The 22,292-nt window shown below is 36.1% G+C and overlaps 1 protein-coding gene across 2 annotated transcripts in view; it reads right to left on the reverse strand.

The window, feature by feature from the left end:
- Positions 1 to 4,798: 4,798 nt before the first annotated feature.
- The window catches only part of LOC104593537 (vacuolar protein sorting-associated protein 26A-like), a 64,502-nt gene continuing 47,008 nt past the window's right edge, over positions 4,799 to 22,292 (reverse strand). For both annotated transcript variants that reach the window (XM_010253429.3, XM_088891149.1), the window contains 7 exons: positions 13,621 to 13,665; positions 13,298 to 13,409; positions 12,894 to 12,960; positions 6,808 to 6,852; positions 6,258 to 6,313; positions 5,977 to 6,152; positions 4,799 to 5,416 (listed from right to left, as the gene is read on the reverse strand). In XM_010253429.3, the coding sequence (XP_010251731.1) occupies positions 5,238 to 5,416; positions 5,977 to 6,152; positions 6,258 to 6,313; positions 6,808 to 6,852; positions 12,894 to 12,960; positions 13,298 to 13,409; positions 13,621 to 13,665 (680 nt within the window). In that variant the 3' untranslated portion in view covers positions 4,799 to 5,237. The remainder of the gene's footprint in view (positions 5,417 to 5,976; positions 6,153 to 6,257; positions 6,314 to 6,807; positions 6,853 to 12,893; positions 12,961 to 13,297; positions 13,410 to 13,620; positions 13,666 to 22,292) is intronic.

Consider the following 22,292-nt stretch of genomic DNA (forward strand, 5'->3'; position numbering starts at 1 on the left):
ATCCACTAAATGTTAATATGTAATTGTTAATTATTAGTGAAATAATTATATATATATGTATATAATTAACATTTTTAACAATAATTACAAAAGATAACTTTTTTTTTCAATTTTGATTAATTTAAAAAAAAGTACTTATGTTATATACTTATTAAATTATTACTAAATTAATATAATATTATTTTATATATAAGTATATATATATGTGCTATATATATTTTTTTATACTAGAATAGAATTATATAAAAATTTTAATATGTAAAAAATCATAGTTTTATAATTAAAACATGCCTCCTTAGCAAAAGAAAATGTGCAAGCCTGAGTGTGAGCCCGACTCGACCATCGGGCCTAGATCTTGAGCCCAAGCCGGAAGCCTGATCTGTACACAAAATGTCTTATTTTAAATATACTTTTATAAACTAATATTATATTAATTTAGTAATAATTTAATAAATTAATAAACTAATTTATATTTCTTAATAGTAAATTGATATTTATTAAAATTTAAGAAGTATATATTATATTTATTATATATAACATAAGTACTTTTTATATATGTAATAGTATTGGGCCAGGCTTAGGCCTGGGTTGGGCTTATTTGAGAAAGCCCAAGCTCAAGCTCACAGGTTGGGTCGTCAGGCTACCCAACCCATGAATAGGTCTAATTGTATAAACAATTGTATACATTAAAAATCTTATGAAATAACAATTTAAACATATTTTTTATTTTTTTTTAAATGGACCTCTTATAGCTTGGCCCGGGTTGCGACCTAGCCTGGCTGAAGGCTCGACCCATGGACAAGCTTGGCCCACGGCACGACATAGGCCCGTACGGGCTCGGCCGTGGGTTGCGTCGAACTAAACCCCCAAATTGTCCTAGGGGAGGGAGGCACGGCCAGGGATGCCTCATGGGCCAGCATGGCACGATCCACACAAAGTGTGAGTTACATGCGGGTCGTGCCATGCAACACAATACGACCCAATTTACACCTCTACTTGAACTGCCCAGTACTAGGGATGGGGCGGGGAAATTCGAGGATTCCCCATCCTTGATGAGGAGTGGGGTGACTTGCCCCTAAACCCGCCCGACATTGAGGAGTGGTTACCTTGTCTTGAACTTGCCTCACACTAGGGATAGGACGAGGATGGGGTAGAGTGTCTTGACATTGAGGAGTGGTTACCTTGTAATTATTTTTATTTATTTAAAGTTAATCAAAATTTCATTTAAAAATAATAACAATTATGAAAATTACTAAAAATTATTAAAAATTTTAATTTATTAAAAAATATTTGTTCATATTAAATTAATAATAATTATTCTCTGTAAATCAACATTAAATGAAAAATACGATTATTAAAATTTTAGATATTAACAATAACTTTGAATACTTTTAGTTAATTAACAACAAATTTTGATTATTAATTTAATATCAATTAATAGTAATTAATGTAAATACAATTATTAACTTATGATAATAATTAATTTCTGTTCAGTTACAGATTCGTCTTACAGATTTCTTTACAGTTAAAATTTTCTATTTTTAAAGGCTGTAGTATTGGAACATAGACGGATGCATGGGTCATGTGCCCCTTCATTTATTTTACATTTAAGCATTGTAACCCACCATAATTATGAAAAAGCCGTAATAGCAAGCACCCGATACTATTCAATTCATAACCAGATTGGACCTACCAATAAGACATGTTGAATTGGGCTAGTCTGGACTTGATGGTCCAAGGTATTTATTGGATTGGATTGGACTTGATCCATCTGTAATGGATTTATATTGGATTGAATTAAATTGAACCAATATCTGATCTATTGATAAAAGATAAGAATACAAGTGTCAATAGACTAGGTTTCAGTTTGAAGCAATCTAAATTAAAACCAATTTCAGCAGATTGGACGGTCCAAATATTGAATTGGATTGGCCCTAAATGGTCTAGAGTATTCTTCGGATTGGATTGGACCTGGTCCATATGTAATGGACTCATAATGGACGAGATGAGATTGCACCAAATCATGTTCAATTCACATCCCTAATTTTATATAGGAGTTAGAATCCATTTAAAAGAAGGCTCTAGTTCTTAAAACATGAGATATGTGGCAAGTAGGCACTGACTCTAACAATGATGAGATGGAGGAGGACAATGGTACCGTAAGTGTACTTCTAATAATACATTAACAATTAAGGCCATGTTTGGGAGTGCTTAATTTAAAAATAAGTGATTATTTGAATAAACACTTATTTGTATTTGGCATCCAACTTTTTCAAGTGCTTATTTTTACTTATTTTATATTGGGTGTTTGGTAGTTTTTTCTCCAATAAGCACTAAAATAAGCATTTGTGACTATTTTGACAATTTTCTTCCAAATTTTCAAAATATACCCTTACGAAAGTACTTTATTATTTTTTTTTATAAAAACACTTTTATGAATGTACTTTTGCGAAAGCACTTTTAAAAAAATAGTTTTATGAAAGCACTTTTACAAAATTCAAATGGAATTGTTTTATAAGTGATATTTTAAAATTCAACTAAGGATAATTTTAGAAGAAAAAAATTGAATAAGGGCTTAAAAAATAAGCCCTTATTTTTAAAATAAGCACTAATTTTGGGCTTATTCCCCAAATACCAATAAATACTTAATGGTCAAAATAAGCACTTATTTTTAAGCACTCCCAAACATGGCCTAAAAACAACACTCAAGACTCCACAGTCCACATATGACCAACATTAAGTTTCTTTGTATTGATCAAGGTTCATAAAGATGAACCCAAAACTTAGCATCTATAGGCTATTAGTCCCATTACCTATTTTTACATTATGTAATATCAAAATTATAAGGATTGTTCTTGTACACTAATTTCAATGGTATAAAAAATTAATGTTTTTAAAATTGATCCAAAAATAAAACTGTGTTTTCATCTGAGTGGCAGGTCCATAGTTCAAATGTGGTATAGTAATTAGATAATAAAATAAAAATATAAAAAATATATATATGAAATATAGAAAATTTGTTAAAAAAGACACATCTCTAACATTATATATTCTTCATGCTGGACAAAAATAAGCGTGTAACAAATAATAATTACTTTTTATTAATGATGAAAATAGAATATTAGTAAATAAGGAAAAAAAGAGAATTAATATCTAATTAGATTAAGGCAAATGGTTTAGCAATCAAATCAAATGGTTTAACAGTTCGACTAATATAATTGGGTCACCAAGTTATTGACTGAGGCAATAGTTACTTGCAACTATCAATTCAATTTTGAAAAAGGACCCAGGAGGTTGAGTGATGGATTGATAGTCCGATTAATTCATTTGACCATGGGTTATAACAATGCTTTAAAAATTGACCTGAAACTCAAATCGCTTAGGCCACGGATTTCGGATAAGAGGTTCGATTGTCTGGTCCAAACGGATCAGCCTGTTACACTTTAAAATATTAAAAAAATAAATAATTAAAATAAAAAGTTGGCCCAAAATCTATTGTTCGGGTCAAATGGCTTGCTAATTCGATTGCTTGGGTTAGTGGGTCACTGATCAATTCAATGATTTTTGGAAAATAATGGTTCAGAGCTGAAATGGACCCGATACCTTGACCCATTTCTGGGCCAAGCAGTTCGGCTGTCTGGGTTTAAAACCTTGGGTTAAAAACGTTCGAAAAGGCAAAAGCAATGTTTTAAAAAAACCGTTTGGAATTGCATTTCCCTCCAATCTCAATTCAGTAGTTTAACCACCTAGGTCAAACAAATCAATTCTCATTACTAATGGTCAATGGTTCAACTAATTGGGTCATCTGTTGACAAAATCAACTATTTAATAAAAAGGGGCTTGGGATGATAAAACCTATAAAATTTGGCTAGATGACAAAATTAGCAGGTCTAATTATCCTGTTCAACCACAGGTTGAAAACATTAACGTGAACCACAAGTAGGAAATTTTCAAGATACTAGAGGTTGAAATGCAACTAATCAACCATCATATAATGTTTTGATCAAAATTATTATTATAAGAGGGCATTACACAATGTTGGTACTAGCTGTGTTTGCCAGCCCGAGGTTCCACCGTTATACAAATAGATGGCCCCTAATCTGGTTAAAATATTAGCAAATAACAAAGGGTTCAACTATGATACGGAAAAGATATGAAATCTGAAAAACTTCTAAACAGTCAGCTGGAATCATAAACGCGGTTGCAAATTAGGTGTTATTTATCAAAATTCATGTGTGGGTTTTGAATGGTCAAAACTCTTCCCATACCGTATCTTTTCCACATCATAAACGTTGTGCTGGTTGTTAACACTTTCTTTGTTTAACAATAAGAAAGGCCAAAGATAGCTGAATTCCCATCTAAATTACGTGACCATAACCTCTTTGAAAATTTTCGAAATCTATTTTTTTGAAGACAATAAATCTAAAATTTGAGACATGTGAAACATCTCACAAATATCTTGCAAAATTTTTGTAAGTAGGACAAAACTGTAATAGTTCATAGTTGTTAGAGATGAACTTGCTCTTTTATTTCTAAGAGAGAGAGAGAGAGAGAGAGAGAAGTTCTAACATACTATTTCTTATATGTTTTTGCTCTTTTATTTCTAAGTTCTAACATACTATTTCGAAAAAAACCACAAAGATCCCCAACACAAGTATTTCTCAACCCCCTAAACTGTAGATTGTATTTTCATTCTCATCGAAGATTCAAAAGCAAGTAGAATAACTGTAGTAGTAATAGTAGTAATCATCACCATCATCATCATTGTTACTATTATCCTCATCAATAAGACCAACACTTTAAAAGCCAACACAACACAACATCTCAATATGTTCAAGATTGGACAGCCACATCACAAATGCCAGTAATTTATGACAATATAAGACAGACCAAATCCGAAGAGTACATTCAAATCCACAAGGCACTGTCAATGCATCTATGACGATAAGGTCACTGCTACTCATGGCAAAGGCAAAGTTGCTGAAAAACCAAACCTTAGTATCTTCCATTGTAGGAATTTCCTACCTGATCCCCAAAGCCCAACCTTCTTTTCCACCCTCAACCCCTAAAGAAAAAAAAAGGAAACAAAAAAGAAAGAAAAGACAGGATGGAAGGTAGGATAAAAGACTTCTACGAATCGAAACCAGAGTTTCATACAAGGTGGTACCATGGTAGAAGGAAACCAATCATTGCAATATCTTCAAGATAGTCTGAGACATTGAGACATGGTCATACAATCAAGAAGTTTCTTGGAGACGATAAACTGTAATTTCTTGCTGCTTGAAATACCGTCGGTCCTCTTCATCCACAAGAACAAGATTCAAGTAATACTTCACACTGAATTTATTGTTGATGTTACGATATGTTGGAGTAAGTTCATATGGGCTCAGAAATAGTCTGATTGGAATTGATTCCCCTAATGGACAAGAATAAACATGTGTATATGTGAGACAGCTACTTCATGAGAAGCCTAGATAACTGTCTTAGATAAACCATAGTCGAACCAAGCCTGAGAATATATATGATGAAGATAAAGGAAGAAATACCCATTGCTGGATGATTTCCCCTTGCAATCAAACTAAAAAGCTAGCTTGATTAGAAGATTCAGAGCTAATCATGCTAATAACTTGATAATCTCATCACCGATTTAACAATCTTCTCAAAGAAGGTAAAATTATGGTGCTTAGAATTATCTACATGTGGCAACCTTTTGGCCTAAAAGATTTAAGCGTGACATAACACAATTAACATCTCACATTACAGTTCCCACAAGCACATGTGCCATGCACAATCCTTATATGTATTGAACTCATATCATTATCCCCTAATTGCATTAAACTTCATCTCTCAAACATAAATATGATACCTACTACATACGAGGGAAGAGATGCAACCTAAAGTGAAAAAGGATATCTGGATAAATATGGTACTATATGCAGAACTCAATAAGCACTTAAAAACAGTCACTGGATATACCTCTTACTGGAGCTCCATCCATCAATTCAAATTTTGCAAGGGTCTCTGTCTCAACATATGTATTAGGCCCTGATCCTGTTGATTCTCGACGTCTGATCTCAAGCTCCATATTTTTAATCTTAATTCTCACCAGAAGAAAATATATTTTACCAATGATTACATCCTTCAGATGATACCTGAAAATTTAACTAATTAGCAAAAAGAAATATGTCTGACTTTATCTGCAAAAAGATTGAAGGGATTGCACTTGCAATTAATAATTCCAACAGGAGTTCACTTACTTGCTTTTATTGTACTCAAACTCAATATGCAGGCAATCTTCAATTCCAACTTCCATCTACACAAAGAATCAACACTAAGAAAGAAGAAAGCACAACTAGCGTCCAATAAAACAGATAAACACATGAAGCCAATGACAGATGAGCATAATATTATATAATAATAGTATTTTGCCAATGAAAATAGACAAAAAAAAGGTTAATATAAAAATATTCCATCAAGGAAGTTGGCTATCTGCTATCCAATTCACAAACTATGAACACGAACCAAAATTGACGTCATCTGAAGCCAACAGACAACAGTGTGCAAATTAAAGGTTTACAATAAAAAGTAAGATGGCTAAAGAAAATATAGAATCTGTCATAACCACCAGCATCATACCATAATTGTTAGAAGACACATCTAAATGCACAAGCATTACTGGCATATAAATACCATAAAAGTTACAAGTCTTTTTTTAAGATAAAGTAAAAATTTTATTAAAACAAAAAAGAAGTACAAAGAAAGGTGATGAGCAACCACCCGAGGGAAATATGTACAAGTCTGACTAACCTTAATGCTGTTATTAATTGACGGAAGTGGTGTGTAATTATAAACCTGCAGAAAAAATAATATAAATCAAATCCATATGACACAAAATGGAATTGCCATATGTTTATATGTATGTACAGACAAACATATAAGCATGTACATGGTTTGTAATTTCCCCAATTTTGTTTTTCTTTAGTTTGATCAATAACAAAAGGAGAACTTCATTGAGAAAGTAAAAGGTACAGAAAAAGGCAAGCCCTCCAACATACAAGGGAGAACAATGATAAGAAATAATAAAGTGAAAGATATAAATACATGGGATAGTTGAACCCAAATATAACTAATCCTTTATAATTCCACTCCTAGCCAAACTATAAACCAAAAAGTTAGCTGACCTAGGGATTCAGATAAACTAGCTGTTGACTCTGGAAGACAGGGCTGAACTTCTACGATTGATGACTTCACCCAGAGTTCAATGGAACCTTCTCAAAATTTTCTTTGTTTCTTCAGTGAGGAAAACAATAACCCCTGGTAATATGAAACTCTCAAATTTCTGCTATTATTTCTTTTCTTTACATTTTGAGAAGTTCAACATATCAACAAACTTCTCAATTTGTCATGTGCTTACATTCTAAATTTCTTCAAAATATCATGGCAGTTTCACTGACCAAATCAACTAGAAGCCATCATCAATTTAGAAAACACCCCTAAACCACATAATTGCACCCAAAAAAATCATGAATTTATTGACTTTAGATAATGAATCACATAGCTGACCCATATGCTTGGGATAAGGCTTAGATGATGATGATGAGATAATGAATCAACATCTGTATTTAGTTTTTGCTTAGAAAAAGCTATTTTTGATGTTCCAATAAAATAACTTGTTTAACTTGTGGGAATAATCCTTAAAGCTAATGGTGGTCTGGGTATAAGACAGTTGAGGATATTCAACAATTCTCTGCTACGGAAATTGTTTTTGCAGGTTAACTAAAGAACTGGAGAGCTTATTGAGGCAAACACTTGTAGTGGTTAAATATGGTTCGATGGCAAAAAAGTGGAACCAGGGAGAATCTAGACTTTGGAAAGGTGTCGAAAAATCCTACCATAACTTCACCAAAAGAACAAAATACACAATAGAAGACTGCACTCAGGTAAAAAAAGCAGTAGAGGGACTATTGATAACAGACCTCTCATGGACATTTTCCTTGCAATCTTCATGACAGCCCAAAAAGGAAAAAAATGCTTTAAGCCATTTACAGCAGGAACAATCTGGAATCCAAGGATGACGAGAAATCTTAATGATTGGATTGTTGAATCAATAACTGAATTTATGCTAAAACTACTAGGTCAGCACACAAGTTCAAATCAAAGCAATTCCATAACCTGGGTTTGTGATCAATGAGGAAACCTTACAGCTCAGTCTTTCATTTGAAAGCTAAGTTCTAACAACCAAAGAACATTCCCAAGCAGTAGAATCTGGTGTCCTTGTCCTTTTTTAAGTGTTTTCTTTGGTCAGATCCAGTTCCTTGTCTTCAAATTTAGCTTATGAGATTAATAATTTTCTGGGATTTTTTTTTGTATTTATTTATTATAGAGGTACTTACATAATTTTTCTTAGTTTCTATGGTATCAGACTTGCCAGTTATGTAAGTTAAGTCTTGTTTGACTTGTGTTTAAAGTTTCACAGTCATTGGATAAGTATAACAAGATTTATGGTATTTTCTTTGGCCTGAAGCTTACCAATGGCAACTTTATAATTTGGGTGAACAATAATCTGAACCCCACTTTTTATAATATGTCTTCTCAACCACTATATGGACAGGGAATGAATGGAAATTAAATTTTGAATAATGAGACTATTTGAGTGTCTCTTCTGCGTGAGCTATTATTTCTCTCTATTATCGTTAGTTTTTTCGCTCTTCTCTTTTCTCTTTTATTCTCTCCTACAAGTTCACTCAGCTCCAGGCATTTGAGCATCCAAGTCATAATCTTGGAAGCATCAATAGAAAAATGGTGGGGAGAATAAAAAGATAAGAGTATCTCCAGCGGCGAAGTGGAGAAGACATCTTAGTGTCGAAGCAAAGGTTCATCCTCAAGAAGACTGACAAAAACCAAGTAGAGTGATTCTAAAGATCAGGGAGAGAGACAGGGACAGTGTTGAACAATCTTGTTGAAAGGCTTCATTGATGGAGCTATGCATGCCAAATATAGGTCTCAATGGCCAGATCAGAATACTACACAGTACAAAAGAATAAGAACAAGGGAAAATTCCAAGGAATACAAATTTCTGTTCTTGTCATAGAGGAATTTGCAATAATATGCCAATTTCTTATAATGCCATCACAGGAAATACAAGCAAAGATGGACAGCACTTTTACCCAATGTGTCACTCTTCCCAAAATTGTAACTATGAAACCCTCTTTTGCTTGATTTTTATCCTCAAAAATTCTACTATTTCTTTCTTTCCATGTAGACCACACAACTGCTGCTCTTGAACACTAGAAATTATCCCTCTTCTTTGGTGGCGATAACAGTATTACTCTCCATGATCTGAGAACAACCCTAAGAACTGCAGGTGGAAGCTTTTGCCACAACCCAATAAAAAATACAAGCTATCTATCAAAAAAAAAAAAATCACAAAAACATCAATCCACTCTAGAATAATTCCCCAATCAGGCCAAGTAAGTCTTCTCCCTCATATCTTTTCTTTAGTCTCATGTTCTCTCACCATATTTCACCCTAGGAACTTTCAGCATTTGTAAATGTTTTTTTATCAGTAAAACAGAAATAGATTTATTGAGAATAGAAAATTGAATTTATATCAATGAGCAGCCTCGGGTATGTCTCTCTTCTTCTTTCTTCCTTTTTCTTCTCCTTAATCCCATACATATTGTATGGAGAGTTGATTGGTTAATTAATTAGCAAGTATTCAGCCTAGTTAGAGGAGGTTTTTGGAGAAGATTGCAGTGCTTGTTTGGGGCCCAAGGCAGGTTCTTGGAGAGTTTCCCAAAAACCCTAGCTAACTAGAGAGTTTTTTATGTTAAGGGGTATAGAGGAAGTTTGGAAGTGGTGCATGGGGCTAGAATAGAAATATTCTGATTATCTTTGAGATTGATCCAAGTTGGAGAGAATTCTAGAGCCTCTGGTAGGAGCGGCTAGGCTTTCTCTCTCTTCTTCTGGGTGTCGGGTCCAGTGAAATCCTATTTTTGGCTGTTTGAAGAGTAGTTTTGGCCTTAGGGCAGTAAATGCTAACTAGTAACACTCTATTTTTATTTTCGTTTGTCTTCGTTTAGCCAATGGAGCAAACTGAAGGTGAGATGAAAAAATCTACAGATTATGGGTTTGGTTTGGGAGGGTTTGTGGAGGCTCTGTTGGGGTCAGTAATCTCAGTGAAGTTAGATGGGACTAATCATCTGGCATGGTCTCAGTCAATCAAGATTCATGTTTGCAGAAGAGGGAAATGGGACAATGACCCTGCCTATGAAAGGTGGATGTAGGAAAACAATATAGTTGTAGGCTTGTTAGTGAATTCCATGCAACCTCACATTAGTCAACATTATTTGTAGATGGAGATTGCAAAGGAGGTTTGGGACAATGTTACAAAGACCTATTCCTAGAAGTTGAATGTTGCTAGGTCCTACAAGCTGAAGAATGATGTAATAATTTATCACAAGGGGAGAAACCTTTGGTTGCTTACTTCTCTATGCTGAAATCTCTTTGGTAGGAGATTGACTTGATGGAGATTGTTGTGTGGGGGTATACTAAAGAAGTTGATGCTCATAGGAAGTTAGTGGAGAGGAATTGGGTGTAGTTCCTTATTGTACTCAATCCCGAGTATGATATTATCAGAGAAAACATTCTAGCAAAGGATGAGTGACCTTATCTCAAGCTTATACCATGGATAGCAGTAAGGAGAGTAGGAGACAGGTGCAGGCTACAGAAGTCTCAACTGTTCACTTTGCCAATGCTGGGATGAATCCAAGGGCTACCACTAAGAAGAAAGATGTAGTAAGTATTGCAAGAAACCTAAACACACGAAGGATACTTGTTGGAAGCCACATCTGGAGCTTATACCTCCTAGATTTAAGAACAATATTAATGGTAAGAAAAATGAGACTGGGAAGGGTGACAATGCTAATGTAGCCACCTCTTCTAAGGTTGAGAAAGGTTCCAGTGATGAAAAATCAGTGGGAGAATAGCTTGCAGCCACCAGAGTAGAGTGAACATCTGTGATGGAGCTTGAATTCATCTTGGAGTTGTTAAATGGTTTGCATAGTTTGGTAACATTGTAGTGGGTATTCGGAGTCATCTTAAGAGTCTATATCCATATTTGAGTGTCCCTATTGGTTATATGTAGGTTGCACTAACCCAAATGCAATTAGGAGTCATTTTGGCACACTATTCAAGTTGGAACTGGAGTCTGTAGAGGAAGATCCAATTCTGTAGTGTATAAATATAGTCATTGTAATGGAAACAATAAGAGTTGAATTGATAAATAAAAGTTTATTCAAGTAAGTTCCAGTTGTTTCTCTCCTCATCCTCACCCCCAAGTGGTCTGTGGATTCTATGCCTCTGTTCTAATAGCAAGAGTTCTCCTTCCTAATTCCAAAGTGCTTCATTTTTTAAACCAAAATTCCTGATCATCCTTTGTGGACAGCAAACCATCTACTTGCTTCTCTGTCTCTTTTGTTCATCCTTAATCACTCAAATTACCTTCTCTGACCCAAGGAAGTGCATCACCAAATCCAAAATTTGTAGACTCCATACCTGTCCTATATCATACATCCTCTCTCTCCTCCCTATCACTTTTTTTTTTTCTTTTTGATGGGAAACGATAATTTTGATTAATGTTTAAGGAGATTAATTACAACTGTCAACTTTTTTTTGATAAATGAGAGTAGTTTTATTAATTCAAATAACGAAAATACAATCAGCCTAGGAGGAGGCATGAGATGTTACCTCACCCGAGGACTCATATACACTAAACATGCCCAAGCCTGAAACACAATTACAAAGTAGCCCAAAGCAGATCTCCCCTTGATACCCCTTGCTTGGCCAGAGAATCAGCCATTGCATTTGCTGATCTTCTGACCCACTGAAACCTGACAGTCATATTTCCTGTCATCCGTTTAACTTTCTTTAACAGATCCCTGTAGCCCCAACAAGCTGTTTCTGGGCTAATCAGCCAGCCTACTACTACCTTGGAATCCCCCTCTACTAACAGATTGTTCACTCCAATTTGACTAGCCATCTGTATACCTTGTACCGCTGCTAGTAGCTCTGCCCTTACAGAATCACCTTCACCCACTGGTCCTGAAAATAGAGACAACATATTGCTGTCTTTGTCTCTCAGAATCCCACCAATTCCGGATGGCCCTGGGTTACCTTGGCAGCTGCCATCAAAATTCAATTTTACCATTCCATCCGGTGGGGGTTTCCATTCAACTGTCACCTTCATAAACAAGGTGACCCCTCAACCAAAATAAAACTCACGCCCAAAAAAGGTTCTCCCTACTAACTCCTTGGTTTGCTAAAGTATCATCCATTCAATTGGCTGATCTCCAAGTCCATTTAAAACAGACCTCCAGCTCCTTTGTTAGGTACATAGTTTCCCTTACATGTAGTGCCCAAATTGTTTGATTGCATCCATTCTATTACCAATTTCAAATCTCCTTCTACTTCCAAATGTTGGAAACCTAGTTGTTTAGCCAGTTTGAGCCTCTGTAGGAGTTCCAAAACTTCTGCTCTAAGAGAGTCCCTCACACCCATTGGGCCAGAAAACAGAGCCATAACTCTTCCTTCCCCATCTCTCCTCCCTCTCTTTCCTCTAAAAGATGCAATCTATTCTCCTCTTCCTCTTCCTCTTCTCTTTTACATTATATATAAAATTCTACTATTCACTAGGACCTGCTCCAAATCACAGTTCTCCCCCTACTCTTGTTTTCATTGTTCCAAGCCTGCATCCTAAGGGTATAGAACCATATCCATCAATTCATGACAAGCCATGTGGAACCATTTTTTCTTTTTAGATCAGTCATGTGGAAACAATTTTCATGTAGATAGTTCAGAAAGCTATCAGAGATACAAGGAAAAAAATGGATTACCACAAAATCCTGGTACTCAACAATGTTGCTAACATAGTTGCGACTGATTGTCACTTTCAGAATATACCTACAATTTTGCAAGATAACAATGCATGTCAGTCCAATTTGACAATTACGTAATAAGAAGGCACCAGTAGCTGATGACATTGCTGGATTATATATCAGTTTTGTTTTTATAAATTTGGGTTTCATGTAAATGTCCCAGGCAAATCTAGCAAATATATAAAGAAAGCCAAAAAGGGCTTCATTGCATAAGCATTAAGCATTACAACTACACAAGCGCCAACAAAATGAATAGGCATCCAACCTAAGCTTCGGATTGCATAAAGCATTAAGTGATTTACTCTCAAGAAAATCACTTACGTTCCAAGAAGTAACCAAAACAATTAAAATAGACATCATACCTAAGCCTCACATTGACCCCATTGTATGTCTCATATGGCATCTCAACAGAAGAAAATTCAAAAGGATAGGTTTTTCTTTCATATATTTCACCAGGCACTTCAAGTTCACGTACTGTGGACAAGGACAACAATAGTTAGGCCCAAATTAATGCCAGTAGCTTATGTGTAACTTGTCAAATATAGAAATTTCCAATACCACCATAGTCCAGGCTGAGAATGAATTCAAAATTTTGATTATTGATAATTACAGTACTTAAACCATTAAAAATGTAGGAAAGAAAAGAAAGAAAATAGGATGATTTTGCACCAGGTAATAGACTCACCAAGTGAGGTAAAGTCATAAAAGTTGCCCCGGTCAAAGTACAGCTCTGCAGAGAGATAATATAAAAGTTAAAATGGTTAACATGCAAAAATGCAGAAATATAATATCATGCATCTAGGTCAGCAACAAATTGGATTCAATGCCAACAACCACCAAAAAGAATTAAAGAACCAGATTAATAATTATAATGATAGAGGAAAAAAAAGGGGTCTAGCAACATATTATGAATATTACACTTCTCTCAAGTAAACTCCTCTTCTCTTCTCTCGCCTCTTACAATCTTACTCTTCTACTATTCTTATATACTATTGTTTTCTTGTTTCCAGTAATTTATTCATAATCTATATTGCATAATAGTGAAGTTGATTTCAGATCAGGGGAGACAATACTCTTATTTATTCTCATCCATTCATGCGATAGAGCCCTTATGACCTAGGTCAGTGCTCATAATCTAAATATAAACATCTGATCAGTTCGATGTTCTTTTGGATCTCCCAATTTTTGAAGATAGTTTTAAGATTTATTCAGAATTTTCTGTTTAGGCATGTTAGCCTAGAGAAGATTACTAAAAAATTCTCAGAAAAATCAGTTTTCATGTGTGCAGATCAGTGGATGTTTGTAGGTTAAAATTGATGAACTCAGTAGTTACAATTTGACATAGGAGATAGTTTTTCTGCTAGAATCAATCAGTAAGTGATCTGTGATGTTTTGAATATTCTATGAAGATTTATCTATTCATATTTTACCACTGCCTACATCTCGTGTGACTAGAATCTCAATCTGTCAAAACATTTGTGACTTGTCCCATTGCTTCAGGTGACTACTAAAGGTGATTGATTGCGGCTGTGTGATTGCAAGTGCATTATTGTGGTTCTTTGAAGTGGCTTCTTGGAATCAATAGCCCATGGAATTTGTTTCTGATATGAAATGTCAGGTTAAGTGCTATAAACTCTTAAAATAACCATGGTAGTGATCAAATGCATCTACTCATAACAACAATAAAAGGCCTTTTAAATATTCTGGATGGCCTTGTCTTTGATGTTTTAGGGGAAGATAGTAGGTGTAGAGTGTGGTCTCTCAATCCCTCTGGGTCTTTTGATTGTAAATCCTTTTTTTTCTTCTCTTGTGTCCACCCCCATTCCCCTTTCCTTTTCCTGTGAAAGAAATTTGGAGTGCCCCTATTCCCCTAAAAGTTGGTGCCCTTTGTTGGGAAGTTTATCATGGGTGCATCAACACATGTGATATGCTACAAAGGAAAAGGCCAAATTGGTGCTTGCCTCCTAATTGGTGCATCTTGTGTAAGGCAAACGGTGAGAATGCTTTCCATCTTCTAATTTCTTGTTCTTTGCTTGTTGTATTTGGGAATGGTTCTGCTCTCTTTTTGGTTTCAGGTGGAGAGCTCCCCTGGTAACTTGGAAGGCCTCTTTAGTCCATCTCTTCTGAGGAGCATGAAGAGAAGAGGTAGAATCCTTTGGAAGTGTGCAAAGAGCGATGGAGTGGTCAGTTTAGGAGGAAAGAAACCTAAGAATCTTTGAAGAGAGAAAGAAATAAGGAGGCACAAGTGGAGATTGTTACAGTAAGAGCTGCACATTGGGTGAAAACTCAGAAAGTTTTCTCAGACTTCTCAACGGATGACTTCTTCCGGAACTGGAGGTCTATTGCCCTCTCCTCTTCTAGGAAACATAAGGTCTTGGAGACCTGGAGCCCCCCAAGTGGTGGGTGGATGAAGCTGAACTTTGATGGAAGTAGCTTTGGCAATCCAGGGCCTTCCAGAATTGGTGGAGTGTTTTGAGGTGAGAATGGGAATTTATGTGGTTTGTACTCAGGATCTATTGATCAAGGTGACTCAGTGAGAGCTGAATTTTTGGCTGCTATTGTTGGGGTGCAAAAAGCTAAGGATATGTGAATTTCTAGGCTGATTCTTGAAGGGGACTAAAAAATAGTCATTGGCTGGTTGAAAAAAGAAGGGGTTCTTTAGCAATTCAGAAATGATTCCAGAAGATTCAAGATGATCTCACGAAATATGTGAATCCTGTAAGATGGGTTAGGAGGTCTGAAAATGGGTTGGTAGATGGATTGCCTAAGCAAGGAACTCATAGTCAGAATTTGTTTTGGGCTCAATGTTAACTGTATGGGGGGATCTTTGCTGTAAAGGGTCTTTGACCTAACAACTTCTTGTTGTACCTTTTTGTCCTTTAATCTTTGTTACAGAATAGGAAGTAAATACTAGGGAGATATGATGTTACAGAATAGGAAGTAAATACTAGGGAGATATGATTTACCTTGATTGTAGGACTGATTTGTAGGAATTTAATTAGTCTTCTTTCCTAACATAGAATTTGTAACTTGTACATACGAGATTGATGAATACATATAACAAATTCTTCTTCTTCCTCTGTTTACTCTTGTTTTACATGGTATCAGAGCATCTTGTCTCTGCCTGCCCTTTCGTTTTTTTTTTTTTTCTAAGTAAACAGTAGGTAGAGGAAAATTTTTGGGTGTTTCGGGTCACCTCCTTGGAGCAGTTTTTTTTACTCTCACCACCCATCCAGGAAGAAGCGCCGCCGATCGGAGGTTCTGCAAAGTCCGGCAGTCAGCAGCCCTGCGCGTGTGTCTCACGCGCCGCCTGAAGATTCTGCCACAGTCACACGCACCGGCGCGTGGAGGCGCGTCTGTCGCCAGAAAATTTTTCGGTCGTTGTCTTTTGGCTCGCCTCGTCCTGTATAGCACATATTTGTGCTTTGTTACGTGCATATCCATTCCGGTGTTTTCAATAGTCTTGGTTGAGGGAGGATGCTCGTTTGTTCTTGCAGATACGCAACTCCATTGAAAGTGAGGTGGTTGGTTTAGTCACTCACTGTGGATTTGTTAAGGAATTAATGAACTATCTAGAGTTCTTGTACTCCGGAAAGGGGAATATTTCCCACATTTATGATGTGTGCAAAGCCTCTTACAGGGCGGACACAAGCGATAGATCTCTTACAAGCTATTTCATGGATTTCAAGAAAACATATGAAGAACTTAATATGTTGCTTCCGTTTAGTACTGATGTGACTGTTCAACAAGCTCAGCGAGAAAAGATGGCTGTTATGAGTTTTTTAGCTGGCCAAACTTCTGAATTTGAGACTGCTAAATCTCATATTCTTTCCAGTTCAGAGATCTCTTCTCTACAAGATGCTTTCAATAGGGTCCTTCGTACAAAAAGTTCCCCACCTGTTCAGCCTAGTAGTGCCCTTGTTAGCCGCAATAATACATCTGAATCAGGGAGACAACAATACAAGAGTGGTAGTGGTAGAGGATCCAACAATTATGACAAGTCAAGTAACTATGACAGGAATACTAATACTCGTGGACAGGAGTCAGGAGAGATAGTGTGTCATTACTGTCATAAGCCAGGACATATGAAGTGGAATTGCAGGAAGTTGCAGAATAAGAAAACTCAGTCTGCCCATATTGCATCCACCACGGATACTTCTGAGAAGTCTGTTATGATATCTGCAAATGAATATGCCAAATTTGCTCAGTACCAAAAATCATTGAAACCTCAATCTACTCCTCTTCAAAATGGGTCATTGATTCTAGAGCTACAAATCATATGACAGGTAATTCAAGTTTGTTTTCTACCTTTCAGTCACATAAATCTACCTCTCCTGTTACTTTAGCAGAAAGGTCAACATCTTGTGTTATTGGGTCTGGCACAATTAATCCAACACCATCACTTCCTTTGTCATCTGTTCGTAGTTTACCTCAGTTATCATTTAATTTAATTTCTGTTAGCAAACTCACTCGTACCCTTAATTGTTGTCTCATTTTTTCCTGATTATTGTTTATTTCAGGATCTTATGACGAAGAAGATTATTGGTAAGGGATATGAGTCTAGAGGTCTCTACATCCTTGATACACAAGTTCCAAGATTCATAGCCTGTTCTGGAGTTGTAACCCCTTTTGAAGCACATTGTCGGTTGGGCCACCCCTCTCTCCATGTGTTAAAGCAAATTTGTCCTCAATTTCAGAGTTTGTCGTCATTAAATTGTGAGTCTTGTCAGTTTGCTAAACACCATCGTCTTAGTTCGAGTCCTAGAGTCAATAAACGAGCTAGTGCTCCTTTTGAGTTAGTCCATTCAGATGTTTGGAGTCCGTGTCCAGTTGAGTCCAAAATTGGGTTTAAGTATTTTGTTACTTTTGTTGATGATTACTCTTGTATGACATGGTTATATTTAATGAAAAATCGTTCTGAGGTGTTTTCTCATTTTTCTGCTTTCTGTGCTGAAGTTAAAACTCAATTTAATGTTTCTGTACAAATATTGAGAAGTGATAATGCTAAGGAGTACTTGTCAGAATCCTTTCAAACTTACATGCTTCAGCATGGCATTCTTCATCAAACTTATTGTGTAGATACACCATCTCAAAATGGGGTTGCTGAACAGAAAAATAGACACCTTGAAACTGCAAGAGCTTTGTTATTTCAAATGAAGGTTCCTAAACCTTTCTGGGCTGATGCAGTTTCCACAGCATGTTTTTTGATTAACCGTATGTCTTCGTCTGTCCTTCAGGGTAAGACTCCTTATCATGTTCTGTTTCCAAATAAAACATTGTTTCCTATTGAGCCTAGGGTATTTGGGTGTACATGCTTTGTTCGGGATGTTCGTCCTCAGGTTACCAAACTAGATCCAAAATCTTTGAAGTGTGTTTTTCTTGGGTATTCTCGTGTTCAAAAAGGGTATAGATGTTATTGTCCTACTCTTCACAGATATTTGTGTCAACTGATGTTAATTTTCTAGAAGATACACCTTGCTTTCCATCTACTCCTCATTCAAGTCAGGGGGAGGATGATGATTTGTTAATCTATACTGTCACATCATCTGTTTCACATCCTATTGAATCTGCTCCTGCCAGGCCTAAGCCACCTACAGTACAAGTTTATTCTCGGCGACCAACCCCTCTGGATCCATGTCCTGCACCAGCTCCTTCGTCGGCAGATCCAGTCTCAACTGATCTTGTTCCTTCGTCATCAAAACCAGTCTCTAATGATGATCTTCCTATTGCTCTTCGTAAAGGTAAGTGTAAGTGTACTTATCCAGTATCTTCATTTGTGTCTTATAATCATTTGTTGTCCTCTTCTTGTTCTTTTATTGCATCTCTTGATTCTATCTCTGTTCCTAAGACTATTAAAGAAGCCCTTTCTCACCCTGGATGGCGTAATGCTATGATTGAGGAGATGAATGCTTTAGAAGACAATGGTACTTGGACCTTGGTAAATTTACCTGCAAATAAAAAGGCTATTGGGTGTAAATGGGTGTTTACAGTTAAAGTCAATCCTGATGGATCCACTGCTTGATTGAAAGCCTGTCTTGTTGCTAAAGGATATGCTCAGACTTATGGAGTGGATTATTCTGATACCTTTTCTCCTGTTGCTAAACTTACTTTTGTCAGGTTGTTTATTTCTATGGCAGCTACTTATACTTGGCCCCTTCATCAGTTAGACATCAAGAATGCTTTTCTTCATGGGGATCTTCAGGAGGAAGTTTATATGGAGCAACTGCCTGACTTTGTTGCTCAGAGGGAGTATGAGAAAGTTTGCTATCTTCATAAGTCTCTGTACGGGTTGAAGCAGAGTCCTCGCGCCTGGTTTGGAAAGTTTAGTCAAGCAGTCAAGAATTTTGGTATGAAGAAAAGTAAGTCTGATCATTCTGTTTTCTCCAAGCACTCTACTGCCGGCATCATTTTGTTAGTTGTGTATGTGGATGATATTGTCATTACTAGGAGTGATACTACAGGGATTTCATCCCTTAAATCCTTTCTCCACACTCAGTTTCATACTAAAGATTTGGGAATGTTGAAATACTTCTTGGGTGTTGAGGTAACAAGAAGAAAGAAGGGAATATTCTTATCTCAAAGGAAATATGTACTTGACTTGTTGTCTGAGACAGGAAAGTTGGGAGCTAAGCCATGTAGCACTCCAATGGTTCCTAACTTGCAACTCACAAAAGATGGCGAATTATTTGAAGATCCTGAGAGATATAGAAGATTGGTTGGAAAGTTGAATTATCTTACTGTAACTCGTCCAGATATTGCGTATTCAGTTAGTGTGGTGAGTCAGTACATGTAAAGTTGAATTATCTTACTGTAACTCGTCCAGATATTGCGTATTCAGTTAGTGTGGTGAGTCAGTACATGTCCTCTCCAATAGTTAATCACTAGACAACTATAGAACAAATTTTGTGCTACTTAAAAGGAGCACCTGGGTGAGGAATTTTGTATGGAAATCATGGTCATACTAGAATTGAATGTTTTTCAAATGCTGACTGGGCAGGATCCAAGGAAGATCGAAGGTCTACTTCAGGCTATTGTGTATTTGTTGGAGGGAATCTAGTTTCATGGAAAAGCAAGAAGCAGAATGTTGTCTCACGTTCAAGTGTAAAATCGGAATATAGAGCTATGGCCAAGTCTGTGTGTGAAATAATGTGGATATATCAGCTTCTGACTGAAGTAGGTCTTAAAACTTCAGTACCAACCAAGTTATGGTGTGATAACCAAGCTGCTCTTCACATTGCATCTAATTCTGTTTTTCATGAATGAACTAAGCATATCGAGATTGATTGCCATTTCATTCGTGAAAAGATTCAGCAAGGTTTGATTTCCACAGGTTATGTGAAAACAGGAGAACAACTGGAAGATATCTTCACGAAGGCTCTTAATGGGGTCCGGGTTGATTATCTTTGTAACAAGCTGGGCATGATTAATATCTATGCTCCAGCTTGAGGGGGAGTGTTACAGAATAGGAAGTAAATAATAGGGAGATATGGTGTTATAGAATAGGAAGTAAATACTAGAGAGATATGATTTACCTTGATTGTAGAACTGATTTGTAGGAATTTAATTAGTCTTCTTTCCTAACATAGAAGTTGTAACTTGTATATATACATACGAGATAGATGAATACATATAACAAATTCTTCTTCTTCCTCTGTTTACTCTTGTTTTACAATCTTAATAAAATTTTCTTGAGTTGCTGATCAAAATAATAAATAAAATAAAACTTGATGGAACAAACTATCTTCAATGGGTACTTATCCAAAAAAAAAAACTTTCTTCAATGGGCTCAATCAACCAAGATGAGTATATGTGGGAGAGAAAAGATGGAATATTTGACTGGGAAGGAACCTAAACCAGCCAAAGATGGCCCAAAATATGTGATGTGGGAACAAGAAAATTTAACAGTAATGACACAGCTTGTATGTTCTATGCAGCCATGGCAAACAAATTCCTAATTTCAATTAGGGGATCCCTTTTAACTGATTGTTTTGACACAGTTGAATGGACCTATACTTATTCAAGAATAATTGGATGATGAATAAATAGTTCCTTGATGTTGACCAAGTAATTGTTGAAACCTTGCCTTGGAATAAAAAGTATTTCTATTGGTGTGATCTGATTGATTATCGGAGATCAATCCTGAACCCACCGGATCATTCCTTTTTTCTGATTTAAGAAAATAAGTGACTTCACTTAGTCCATTCTTATGAGATTTCGAATCAGATCATTTGCCCTTATTTGGGAAGCATGAACCTCTTCTATGGAAGAACCTTTTTTATTTGATCCCAATTCAATACTAAACAAGTCCAGGATGAGGTGAAAGAGGTGTACTCTCAAGCTCAAAACCACTGCTACGGTGTATTAGTTATGATATGAATTATGACGTGAATAATATTTTTTAGGGGGAGAAACCTCTACCCATGTACTGTTTTAGCAAGTAGGTGGAAGATTTTTTTTTTTTTATAAATGATTGAATTTTATTAAAAAGCTTTATATCATATCTTTACCAGCATCCCTAAGAGAGGCACGAGCTGCTACCTCTCATACATAAAAGAAATCCCATTACAAATGTGCCCTGAACAAAATAGACCTTTCCACCCCTTGCTTAGCCAAAGCATCTGCCATCCCATTTGCTGATCTCCTCACCCATTGTATCCTCAAGTTCAAATTCCTGGTTAACCATGTAAATTTTTTTCATCTCAGTCCAGTAACACCAAATTATAGAGACTGGGTTTTTTAGCCATTCTATCATCACTTTTGAATCCCCTACAATCACCATATTTGTCAAGTTTAGCTCACTTGCATCAATATGATATGGCCTGTATCAGCCATATCGTATCATATCTTGGGATTCCCGAAATACTAATTCTTAAGAGTTTGGATGCATGGCCTATTTTAAAGGTTAATAACACCCCTCCTAAGGATGTCCCAACTCAATTCTCAACACTTAAGAAATTTTTAAACTTGAGTATTATGTTCATTTGAAACGCCTGATATGCGCAATTTTTGCATATAAGCATATCGATACTTTGAACCATGCTTGAGCTAAGATGGAAAATTTTAGCAATATTTTATCTCAATTTGATTGTGAGCCTAGAAATTTTAACTCTTCCACTGCCTTTGCCAAGTAAAGTACTCATTCATTTGCTTGTCAGGTTTCTTCCTCTTTTTACTAGGTAGTTGACTCTGGTGCATCTGATTACACGACAGGTATGTCCTCTGATCCTCTCTGTTTGCTTTGTATCACTTATGTTCTAGTCATGACAAAGTAACTACAGTTGATGGTTCCTTTGGCTTCTATCTCTAGCAAGGATACCATTCAGCTAGGTGAAAATCTATCTTTGAAGTATCTTTTTC

This window comes from Nelumbo nucifera, chromosome 7 (assembly GCF_055504915.1).
Source record: "Nelumbo nucifera cultivar China Antique chromosome 7, China Antique-T2T, whole genome shotgun sequence".
Taxonomy (NCBI): domain Eukaryota; kingdom Viridiplantae; phylum Streptophyta; class Magnoliopsida; order Proteales; family Nelumbonaceae; genus Nelumbo; species Nelumbo nucifera.